This window comes from Quercus robur, chromosome 9 (genome assembly GCF_932294415.1).
Source record: "Quercus robur chromosome 9, dhQueRobu3.1, whole genome shotgun sequence".
In the NCBI taxonomy this organism is placed as follows: Eukaryota; Viridiplantae; Streptophyta; class Magnoliopsida; order Fagales; family Fagaceae; genus Quercus; species Quercus robur.
This window is the reverse complement of record NC_065542.1, coordinates 55,036,364-55,048,829: the sequence shown is the minus strand read 5'-3', so window position 1 is coordinate 55,048,829 and position 12,466 is coordinate 55,036,364. Positions and strand designations below refer to the sequence as shown.

At 34.1% G+C, this 12,466-nt stretch overlaps 1 protein-coding gene across 6 annotated transcripts; it reads left to right on the top strand.

The window, feature by feature from the left end:
- The first annotated feature begins 693 nt into the window (after positions 1-693).
- LOC126700117 (putative pentatricopeptide repeat-containing protein At3g25060, mitochondrial) lies at positions 694-10,722 on the top strand. Of its 6 annotated transcripts, XM_050398136.1 has the most exons (4): positions 694-3,159; positions 3,271-3,399; positions 7,113-7,182; positions 10,513-10,722. In XM_050398136.1, exon 1 carries the CDS (start codon positions 860-862, stop codon positions 2,894-2,896), a length of 2,037 nt encoding a protein of 678 aa, XP_050254093.1. In that variant the 5' UTR covers positions 694-859; the 3' UTR covers positions 2,897-3,159; positions 3,271-3,399; positions 7,113-7,182; positions 10,513-10,722. The 6 variants fall into 6 exon arrangements, 4 of the variants coding, with proteins under 4 accessions (XP_050254093.1, XP_050254094.1, XP_050254092.1 ...); XM_050398137.1 differs by lacking the exon at positions 7,113-7,182; XM_050398135.1 differs by lacking the exon at positions 10,513-10,722 and having other exon boundaries at positions 694-3,066; positions 7,113-7,239.
- The last annotated feature ends 1,744 nt before the right edge of the window (positions 10,723-12,466 follow it).

The window sequence follows — 12,466 nt, the reverse complement described above, 5'->3', positions numbered from 1 at the left end:
CAGATGGAAGGTTAGGATCAACTGAGAGGGACTATATAATGTAAGAATTCATGTGCCAAAAAAGGGGGGGCTGGAACAATGAGAACCAAAAGTGAAAGGAAGAATAAGAACATTAGGCTCATCGGACGAGGACCAAGAACTAGAGCCTTCCAGGCTGTGTCGAGGAGAAAATCTTCTTGGGCAAGCACGGTTCATCCTTGTGCAATTACTGTGAACACTATGACCAACCATAGTTCGATGACCAAGGCCTAACTTTTTAGCCCACTCTCTATAAATTTATTATTTGAGCCTTTAGCGTTCGAACCCAATAAATCAATTTGGGGTCGTTACAAATTGAGTCCTTACAGTAATGTTTTAAATTTTTAATTACAGTGTATATTAAAATATTAAGTGTGAATTTTGCTTATTATTATTATATTTTCTTTTTACAACGAATTATAAAGAGATTTGTTGTTGCAAGAATTTTGGTGCTTGATAAAATTTGTATTTTATTCTAAATTTATAAATTATTTTTTACTAACCATGTTTAAACTTTAGTTAAGAGATTATTATGAAAGTCTTAATCATAAAGTGTTAATTTATTCAAACATCAAGGAATGAACTTATAAAAGTGTTTTTTCGAAAGTTTGGACCGGAATGTTATTCCTCCACATACCGAGAGACCGCTTTTTCGGTTTTTCTCTTTAAATCATGAAGTGTCATTCCTTTAGACCGATCTCAAGGAGAAGAATGTAATTACAAAATTATAACAATAATGAGTTTGGATCTTCAATTATAACACGTGCCATTTCTTCTATTGTCCTTTTACCCACGGCTATAATCTGAAACTCTACGTAGAAAATCAGCTTCGTATACATACATGCATTTCATTCCATGCCCAAATCGTCTTAGACCTCTCCTCTTAGCCTGTAAAGACAAAGCATCAATATCTAAAACCCATGCTCTCATGCTCTTGACCGGCCTCATCAAGCATGGAAACTCCAATGGTGGACTCATCGCTTCCTATGTAAATATAGGCGACATTAAATCTGCCCGAAAAGTGTTTGATGTATTGCCTCAAAGAGGCGTAGGTGCATGGAATTCCATGATCATTGCTTATTCGCGTAAAGAGTACCCAGTTGAAGTTCTGAATTTATATCGTCAAATGATTTTGGAAGGTGTTAGACCCGATAGCTCAACTTTCACGGTGGCCCTCAAGGCGTGCACGAGGTTGTTGGATTTGAAAACAGGGGAGGAAATTTGGTGTAGAGCGATGGATTGTGGGTTTGAGTTTGATGTGTTTGTTGGATCTTCTGTTTTGAATTTGTATGCAAAGTGTGGGAAGATGGATGAAGCGATCGTGGTCTTTGATAGGATGCCGAGAAGGGATCTTGTTTGTTGGACAACCATGATAAGTGGGTTTGCGCAGAGTGGGCGGCCAATTGAAGCGGTTGATATGTATATTCGAATGCAAAAGGAAGGAATGGAAGGAGATGGGGTTGTGATGGTGGGGTTGACACAGGCTTGTGCAAATCTTGGGGACTTAAAATTGGGTCTTTCTGTTCATGGGTATTTGATCAGGAAAGATCTTCCTATGGATGTTGTAGTTCAAACTAGCCTCCTGGATATGTATGCCAAGAATGGACATTTGAAGCTTGCTTGTCATGTTTTCAAGAATATGCCTTGTAAGAATGTCATATCTTGGGGTGCACTGATATCTGGCTTTGCTCAAAATGGTTTTGCAGGGAATGCACTTGATTTATTGGTAGAGATGCAGGGTTGTGGATACAGACCAGGTTTAGTGTCTCTTGTGAGTGCACTTCTAGCATGTACCCAAGTTGGGTTTTTGAAATTGGGTAAATCTATACACGGATATATTGTGAGAAGGCTTGATTTTGATAGAGTTTTAGGTACAGCAGTGATTGACATGTATTCAAAATGTGGAGCCCTTTCTCGGGCACGCACTCTCTTTGATCAGATAAACTCCAAAGACTCAATCTCTTGGAATGCAATGATAACCAGCTATGGAATTCATGGGCATGGAAAAGAAGCTCTGTCTCTCTTCCTAGAGATGACAAAAACTAATCTAAAACCAGATCATGCTACTTTTTCTTCCCTTCTCTCGGCCTTCGGTCACTCAGGTCTTGTGGAAGAAGGTCAATACTGGTTTAATCATATGGTTAGTGAATATAAGGTCCCTCCAACGGAAAAGCATTATGTTTGTATGGTTGATCTTTTGGCTCGTGCAGGTCGAGTTGAAGAGGCTTGTGAGCTAATAGATTCCATGAATGCTGAATCGGGGCTTGCTGTTTGGGTTGCTCTCCTGGCAGGTTGCTGCAAAAATGGCAAGTTGTTGATTGGAGAGATGGCTGCAAAGAAGGTTCTTGAGTTAAATCCGGATGACTTGGGAATTTATTCTTTGGTCTCAAACTACTATGCAAAGGCGAGGAAGTGGGATGATGTAGCTAGTGTTAGAAAAATCATGAAAAAGACGGGGATGAAGAAAGTGCCAGGGTATAGTGTAGTGGAAGTGAAAGGAAAACTTCATGCTTTTCTTATGGAAGATAAGAGCCATCATCAATATGAGAATATGATGCAACTTTTGGATAAGTTGGATCATGAAATGAGAGCTATTGGATATGTCCCAAAGACTGAATTTGTGTTGCATTCCCTTGATGAGGAAGTCAAAGAAAAAATGTTATGTAATCACAGTGAGAGGCTTGCTATTGCTTTTGGTCTCTTAAACACAGGGCCTGGAACCAGATTACTGATCATAAAGAACCTTAGGGTGTGTGGGGATTGCCATGAAGCAACCAAGTTCATTACGAAAATTGTGAACAGAGAGATTGTTGTGAGGGATGTGAAGCGATTTCATCACTTCAAGAATGGGATCTGCTCATGTGGTGACTACTGGTGAAGCCAATGTGCAAAGATTTCCTTTCTCTTTGCTGGATTTTTCACAGCTGGGGTGTTGAAATATCAGGGTAGGATCTGACATCTCTTTAGGAAAGCAAGTTGCTAATATTATAATGGGTAATGGAAGAGACAAGCAAGCTAACATCGCAATTGCATACTACTACCTTTAAGGTGTGTATAGATACTGCTTGGTAACCAGTACAGTGCTTTGAGATGGTCCCATCCAACATATCCATATCCAGTTGGGTTGCTGGCAGAATTTGGGTGTTGATATACATCCGCCACTTTATCAATTTCCCCTTTATACTATATGCATCAGCTAAGTTCAAAGAGCTTTTGTGGAAAATGATACACTTTCTTTATTGCTCATGATAGATGCAGATTGTTGAAAGGATTTACTTATGATTGGAATGCCAAAGAAAAGGACGTGGGGGGTTTTTTTTAATCCAAGCGTCTTCCCATATGCTTAGCATCAACAAGACTGATTTGCCACTAACAGCTTCGGTAATTAATCCTTTTGAACTCTTAATCATTTTTTTTCTCTTGCTTTCTAGTGTCAAAGGCAATACATTTTTTTCATCTCATAATATGGTGGCTTTTACTTCTACTGCATGAAAATTCAAAATTTTTGAGGATATTATTTGGTTTGACATTCACAACATGGATTCTCTAACAAAAGCAAAATCGAAAGTATAGACACAACTTAGGGGATTTCATATGTTTATTTTTTCTGGATGCTGTTCACATATCCTAGTATCTAGTTGATAATATTGACCATTACAGAAATGATTTGAAGTGCAATCCTTTTCCAACTGTATCTGGTAATTCATTTTAGTACATCACTTGTGGCTACATACATACAAACACATATATGTATGATATAATATAATTTAGTGGCTAGTAGAGGTTGTGACAGATCAGATTCGGTGTATTTTCTTCACTGTTTTGGGGAAGAATGCCAGATTTCTGAGCTTATGCAAAGGATACAATTCCCTTTTCTTCTTGTAGTCATGGACTAAAGGATATGTGAGGAATGACATATACTCAAGTGGCTTCTAGACGTGCTCATTAAAATTCTGGGCAACATTAAGAAGTTTGTGTGGAACTATTGCTTGATGGCTGATTGTGCATACCTTTTGTATTGTATTCACAGCCAATAAGGATTCAACATTTGTAAGGGGTTCACCTCCTCCTTTGGCTTATAGAGGAGAGGGGGATTAACCTCCATAAAGAACACAATTCATCATTGTGAGATACTGTTCATCGTTTATCCTTTTCCAATATCGGTAATACTAGTTGCTAGAGGTAGAGGATTCCCTGCATCATCTGTGGTTTTTCACTCTTCTTGTTCATGCAAAAGGGTTTTCCATGTAAATATTGTGTTATTCTCTTTACATTCTCATCATTTACACCTCCAACACTCAAAAGCCCGTTTTTGATACAATAATGACATCCAAATGCATGGATAGTTAACCAATCTAAACCCAGTGCCTTGAAAACCCATTTATAAACCCTAACTATCTCATACATTTATAGATACTTAGCTTCCCTACACTTTTTGATCTTCCCTGCCCAGGTGGCATCGAAATTGAAGGCCATAGGTTTACTTTATGCTAGAGACAACTGGTTTTATGGCCAGCACAACCAAGTTGTCGGCACTCAACAAAAGTAGTGGAGAGGGAGGAGGAGGTGGAGGAGGTGAGCTTAGAGAGAGAAGGTGATAACTTTCAGTATTAGAGAGAGAATGTATTAAATTTTGGAAATAAAAAATATTGCTGGCAAGGAGCTCATTTAATGACATGACTAGTAGTGTTTTTTTTTCACCATTAGATTTCATGAAAATCTATGTTTTAAAAAATGTTAAACTCTTGTAGAGTTACAGTAGGTAAAAAAGTGTAACTTGAACCTATCTTATATTTTTATGTGTGTATGTGAAGTAAAGAGTCAATTAATTACCTATCAAAAAAAAGAAGTAAAGAGTCAATTAATTAATAATTAAACCTATGCAACTTGGTCTCATATGTCTAAGGTAATTTGGTTGTTATTCTAGCACTGAAATTCACCTTATATGTTGAAAAACTTGGAAAGGATTTTGCTCCCAGATATGTGTGTGGGATTGTAGCCCTTATATGATTGGTCTTGTAGTACAACATATACACTTGGACTTTGAAATTTTCCGAAGTTTGAAACCTAACCAATTATTTTTTCTATTATATTGTTGATGATCTCTGAGGTAGTGACGAATTTTGCTGATTTTGTGCTGTTTTCTTGATTAGAAATCTATGGAAATTATGCTTTTACGTATTTGGAGTTTGTGCTGAGTTTTCCCTGAAATTGGGCCTGTAAAAGTTAAATTAGGCACCTTTTGATGCAGGCCTTCTTGTTTTTCTGGGTATCAAGATAAGAGACTCAACTAATTCCATTATTTTTTGTTTTCATTGAAAATTTGATCCTAGAAATGAAGTGTTTTGAACTCTTGATATGTGTGTTTGTATGACGAGTTAGCTATGTTGAGTTAGTAAAATAAAGCAATAATATTGATTTTTTTCTTTAAAATTTGCACTAGATGGATTCTTTGCTATCAATTGAATGTCATTAGTTGTGTTAAGGCTGCCTACTATGACTTCTTCTAGACTCCGCAAAAAGTGGAAGTTTTGTGCGCTGACTACGACCTTTATATATGCACTCTTTTTCAGTCTATGAGCATCCAGCTACCATCCTTGAAAATTTGGAATTAGAAACTTCTCCTCGTCTTATTTGTCATTTAGAAACCAATGTCATGTTGTTCCATCCAGGTGAATTGACCTGGCTCTCCTATATAATATGTGGATCACTTCTAGATTGGTTGAATCAATACAGTTGCATTAAAGCTTCAATTGCTAGCTGTTGCCCAAGCTTGACAGGGCAGAAGTGTGGGCTATATAACTACATGGCCTTTTTATCAGATAATTGGGGTCTCATTTGTCAATTGATTTTTGATAAAAGAGAAAGAAATAGCAAAATTGTAATGGTGAAGCAAGACCCAATAGAAGTAGAAACTGTGATGAGATATTTCAACTTGAAAGAGAATACCGTCGATTGTATGCTTAAAGACAAGGGAAAATGAGTTGTAGAATAACCTCCCTCCACTTGCATTGCTACCTTCATTAGTTTTGAGCTCTTTATTTCTAAGGTACTGATGTGTCATCCACCCTCTAGTCCTCTGTCAAAGATTTATTTAAAATAGCTCATTTATTTCCTCTAATCTTTGTGATTTGACTTTCCCATCGGTATCGTCAACTCATATTAGCATTGCCTCTTTTTTTTTTTTTTTTTTCCTTTTTTCAAAATTTCTGAGGATGAATACTTTAACAGTTAGCAGAAATTTATACCAAATTTAAGTATTTCCTCTATTTAAGTTTCTTGTCAATCAATTTTCCAAAAGTTGCATGCTTATATGATATTGTACCTAGTTATCCTTTGTTTGGATGAAAATAATAAGTTATTAAGAAAAGATGCAGCACAAAGCCACACACAACATACTTGTATCAACAATAGAATAACTAGACATGATACAGACAACTTCAAAGAAGAACAAAATTCTCGTCACAAATCCTAGCTTGTCCTAATTATATCTTGACTCATACTAGGACATCAAATACAATCACACTAGCATCCACAATAGACATAACAAATGCAGCACAAAACACAACAACCCTATTGCACAGGATTCCCTGGCTTCACTTGGAGATCAGATAATGGAATATTCTTACTTATTACGCAGAAATCTAAACAGGCTAGTGAAGAAGGTAGCTCTAATAACCTACCTTACCCAAAGACGGTATAACTTCCTAATATTATTGAAAGATTCATGCCAAGTTTGGGAAATTTGATTGGGATTTTAAGCACACAAGATGACTCTGATTATGAGAAATACCAGTGAAAAATGGTAGCTTTGGCAAATCCAGAAGGCTAATAAACTTTCTTCTCTGAATTTTTTGTTTGTCACCATCTTGCCTCCTTTCACTGATCTTGGTAGATGCATATATATATATATACACACACCATTCATTGGCATATACTTGAATTTCTTTTTATGTGCCATTTTCCTTCGTTATTTTTGAGCCTAGATGTTATGACGAGTGAAATCCAAAAATTGGTAGTATGTGTATCTTCAAATTGTAGGACATGCTCTTCTTGTTAATAATATGTCCTTTTCTTGATGTGGTTTTTTACAGGTTCTGGGAAGGATTTAGGCAGTACATGAGTAAGTTTGGTGAATTGGAAAATGTAATATTGGTGATGAAGGTACTGTGAACAATTCCTGTACATGATTTTTTCTATTATAAATTTTTTGCTTATGGATACTGTACTTTTTGGTTTCTATGTTCAATGTTCGTCCTCTGTTCATGCAAGAACTTAAATTTACTTAGTTTTGGTAAAATTATTCCATACAAATGAGAATTATAGGTTGATGATTACCTAAGTTCCTACCTACTTCAGTGAGTTGGAAACTAATATTTTACAGGCATTGGTTTGATGAGCAATTATTGTTTGACCGTTAGTTTCTAGTTTCTTTCATGAATCAGATTTTCCAGATTTTCTGTATATTAGATGTTGGGTTTCTGCAGCTTGGTGACTAATTGGTTTCTGCTATGGTAGCAAAATTGCCAAACAAGATGTTCTCATGGATTTGGCTTTGTCCCATTTAGCACTTCAGAAGATCCTTAGGTATTGAGCTGCTAGACAATTAAATTTAATCAGTGTAGGTTGAGCATTATTTCCAGTTATATTATCTGATATTCATGCTGTCAAAAAATTCTTGTAGTTGAAGATACCCATAATGAAAGGATACTTGAGGTTCAAGTTGCTACTCAAAGGCAAGTTTTGTTCCTAGCTTAAAAGAATTCTTTTCTTCAAATTGATTACCATCTTGAGGTGGTACCTCCTATATTGCGTTCCAAATCTTTAGCTTTACAGCTTTAAGTTCCCATTGTTTTGTGATTAAATTTTATAAAGAAAAAAAAGACAGCATATAGACTGTTTATATTTGGATGATTGGACATGTCAAATGATGGATCTTTTATCTATCTTGCCTCAGTCAGCAAAATGTGATTAATTGTATTTGTTTAAGTTTCGTCCTTTTGGATCCAAAAAAATATTGCATATTTCTTTGAGCTCTATTAAAATTGATGTGTACATGTAGAGAGAATTCTTTGTCTATCAATTCCAATGAGTTGGTGTATATTTTAAAATTGTTTGCCACTAGTCAATTGTCATTCATTAATTCCGTAAGATGGAAGTAAGCATCAATATCCTTAAAAATTTCTCCCATCCGCCCCCCCACTTTTTGGGTCTCTTTGCAGTTATTTTTGTTTTGAATGCAGCAAAATTCTTTTCTTGGCTCATCCTTTGTAAAATTACTTTTTTAATATACTAGAGTTGTGCCCCTTTTTGTGTTTTGTTTTTAAATAAAATAATTATGCAGTAAAATTAGTTTGCTCTTATTTGTTGGTTGCCTGTATGTTGGGGTTTGTGATATGAGTATGTGGTTTCTTATGCATATAAATCTCTTTTCTATTTATTTTTATTTTATTAATTTTTTTTTGTATTGGCCATTACCCAGTATTGATCCAACTAACATAAGGTGTTGGAAGCAGAAATCTAGAAATGTCTCTAACTAAGAGAGATTTTTATGAGTAACACTATGATTATATATAATATTAAGATGATTTATATAATTTAATTAAGATTTATTTGGTAGCCAATTCTTGATAGTACTTGTGTTATTAGATGAAAATATGTATATAATACAAATTGATGTTAAAAGCCAAAATACATTTCACCTGTATACCATATGCAACAAAGCTTGCCATAATCATCTGCTCATAGCACAATTACAGTCTGAAATGGCCAACCATTTGATTTGCGTAAGAGTAAAGAACCTATGACCTTGGTTTTGTACTAAATTATCTTTGCATTACTCTAAATCAATACATATGTGTTTAAACTTGATTGTTCTGTTGTTTTGTTCCCAAGTTCGCTTTTTTTATGTGTAACTTATGTTTATTAGCTACAGAAAGAAAAAAAAGAGGAAAAAAAACTCTTAGGCAGCTGGTAGACAAAAGCTATAGCTGCTTTGAAATTGAAAATTAATTGGTTATACTTCAAATAATTGTAAATCACGTTCCTTGGTTTTTGTAATTTAATTTCTAGAGTTATATCTACGTGGATGAAGTATTGCCTATTTGTCTTCACTTCCACTATGCAGATATATTGTGAGAAGCTTGTGTTTCTCTCTCCATTCTCTTGATGCTGGCTCATTGGTATCAATAATGACCAATTTGTTATAATGATGAACAAGTTACTTCTTGCTAGAGAACTTTCTCTATTTATATTTTAATGTTGCAATATATAAGTATATGACACAGAACTTATTCAAAAGAGAGTATAAAAGATATAATGCTAAAGAAAAGCTAGCCTTGAGTGGACCTCCATTTTGGATACAATAAGAAACAAAGGAAAGTATAACTTAAAAGGAGAAGAAAACAGCATAAACGAAAAAAAATAATACCAAGACCTATGAAGTCCATATAAAATTTCAGCAGTAAGTGCACTGCTCTTGGCCAGAAAGCCAACCTGCTTTTTACAATAGATTGAAAATATTGTATAAGCTCAAGTGTATAAGCTCAGTATGTTTCTATGCTGAATCCTGTCCGAAGTGATTATCATCTACATTGATATGTTTCCTTATGGCATGATAGAATGGGTAATTACAACATAATTCATTGGTTGTTTATTGCTAAAAATACTAATAAAATTATCAAGATAGCTTTTACCCATATCTTTTAATGGATTTTATGGTAAAGAGATATTTTGTTTGCATTTTTTGATTTTATACTGTATTGTACAGCTCTAGCTGTTTGGCTTGGATGATGATATAGTTAATATACTAATACTTATTCACTCCATGGGGTATGTAGTTGGCTTTTGCCTTGCCATTATTTTCCCAAGATGATTTTGTAGTTTCGTGGGATAATCTTTTGAAATTGAAATTTATTATATTTTCATGAGAAAGAGCTGTCTCTTATTTACTTGTCCACAGAACATTAACTCACTGTTTTCCAAAGGAAGAAATGGTACTTCCAAGTGTTGTTCTTGAGTTTTTGTTGCTAGAATACTTCCAAGTGTCACAGATGATGATATTTGCAGGTATCAAGTTATGTCTTGATCACATTTACCACCTCTTGTTGTTGCAATTAGCAATATCTAGCAAATCCAAATGCTTTTACAGCTGCTTGCATCACTAATTAACGCTGTAGGATTGTGAAATAATTAAAATTTGATGGATAGTTGATGATTGTTGCAGTTACTTCATGAACTAAGCTCCAATTTTAGATGCTTACATACTGAAGCTATACAATATCCAGTTAACTGTACAGAGATGAGTGTTTTTTGTGTTTTTGACATTTTTCTTTCAGGTTTAACAATTGCTTTCACTAAATTATAATAATAAGCTGTTGTAATATAATTAGTTAACTTCTTTGAGTTTCTTGCTTGTATATTGCTCTACATTGAACTGCATTCTCATGTTTTTTTACGTTGAAATGTTGACTTTTAAAGTTGCTTGCATTTCAGGATCCAGTGACAAAACAACGAATTGGAATTGGAGTTGAAATGTATAGAGAAATGCAGGAAGTGCAGCTAGGGTTTTATAAAGTTTTTGTATTCTGGTTTTATTCAGGTGAATTTGTAGAAAACATATAGTGTTAATTTAATTAAGAGATTTTAAACTAAGTACAGTGTTTAAGGTGTTGTTTGGAAGATTGAAAATTGTGGAACTTCGTCCTTTGTTGTATTTTGTATTGTGTCTGCACGCAAATTGGTCTTCCATTTAACCTTATTTAGATGTAGAAAAACTAAAGTTCTAAATTTCAGTAGAGGTACCTATCAAAAAAATTCAGTAGAAGCAAAACATAATTGCTTTTGGCAGCAAAATTTTTCAAAATTTTTAATCTTTCTTATTTCTTCTATAATGATTGTTAATTCATTGCCATTGCTGTTTCTATAATAAGATCTACCATGAATGTCAGAAGAATGGGCATCGTGTCATCGTGTTTCGGAAGCACCCAATAATTTTCCTATAACATGTGAGTACCTAACCATAGTAGAAGACACTGATTTTACTGAGTCAACCTATGTATTCTTACCATAGTGTCATGGACATTAGATACCAATATGATTTGATATCAAGAAGTAACTAGGCAAATCTCTAAAATATAGGACCTAGACATGGCAAGGGCCTAGGAGAATACAACACATATATCTGACATTTTTGTTCTTATGATATTCTCCTTAAATTAATTAAATTAAGGGAAAATTATTGGAAATATAAAGGAAAACCACTTCAATGAATATAATTAAATTCTCCTTAATATAATTCAATATGTTATCTTATCTACAGGCTACTTATCATATTAAGATCAACTCACATATTGGCACTACAGCATAACTGCATCTACTCTCAATTGCCATCACCATCATCATCATCTTGAGAACTAGTCATGTGTAATTTTACAATGAGAGAGCCTTCATTGTAAAGGCTAAGCAAATAACCTGTATTCAATTGTAAAATCTTGTATTGAAGAAATTATAGCGATAATGTGGATGACTGAAATTCTCAAGTAATGCATTTTATTTTTATTTTATAACATCCTAAAATAATTTGTATTTTGAATGGGCACAATAATAAAGGGATCACTATTTGCAAATAATTCACTCAAATAAATCCAAGAATACTTTCAATTTCAATTGTATACTCAATTTTATAAAATGATTAAGTGGTTGACTATAAATGGAACGGTAGAGACATTCTGTTTACAACTTTTTAAAAGAAGTGAAATTTTTACAAGAATTTATCACTTCTTTGTAAAATTGAGTGTTCCAAATTTTTTTTTGGCCAAACAATATCATATATTAAAGAGATGAAATCCTTACAAACCGACTCGAAAGAGTATCAAACTTTATAAAAATGGTTGCGTTAACAGGCACCGTAAAAAATAACTTTATGTCAATAAAGTCAATTTTTTGTTAGATTTTTTTACCTATTCTATAAGTTGTTGAGCCAATAAAGACAACTTTTTGAGTTTCACTTACCACTTCAATACTATTTTCAGTCATTTCATCAATTTATACCAATTTTTTATTAGATAGATCCCACAATAAATCATCCTTAATAGACTGGGTGTTAACATTTCCCTTACAAAAAGAAAAAAGAAAAAAGAAAAAAGAAAAGATGAGGATGAGGCTTCTCGTACAAAATTGAGTGTGCAAGTGGCCCTCCATTTCCCGGTGTTTTCCTTTTCTTTCTTTTTTTTTTTTTTTTTTTTTTTTTTTTTTTTTTTTTGGTGGGGTTTTTGGATAGCTTCTAGGTATTTTCCTACGCATATGGTGTACACAGATGGAGCCTACGTGAAAAAAACTAGCAAAAGTTGGGTTTGATAGTCAAAGAAAACAGAAGAAGAAAGTGACAAAGAAAAAGGGGGAAAAAACAAAAAGAGTAGAGCATAATCTTACACATTACCAATCAAAA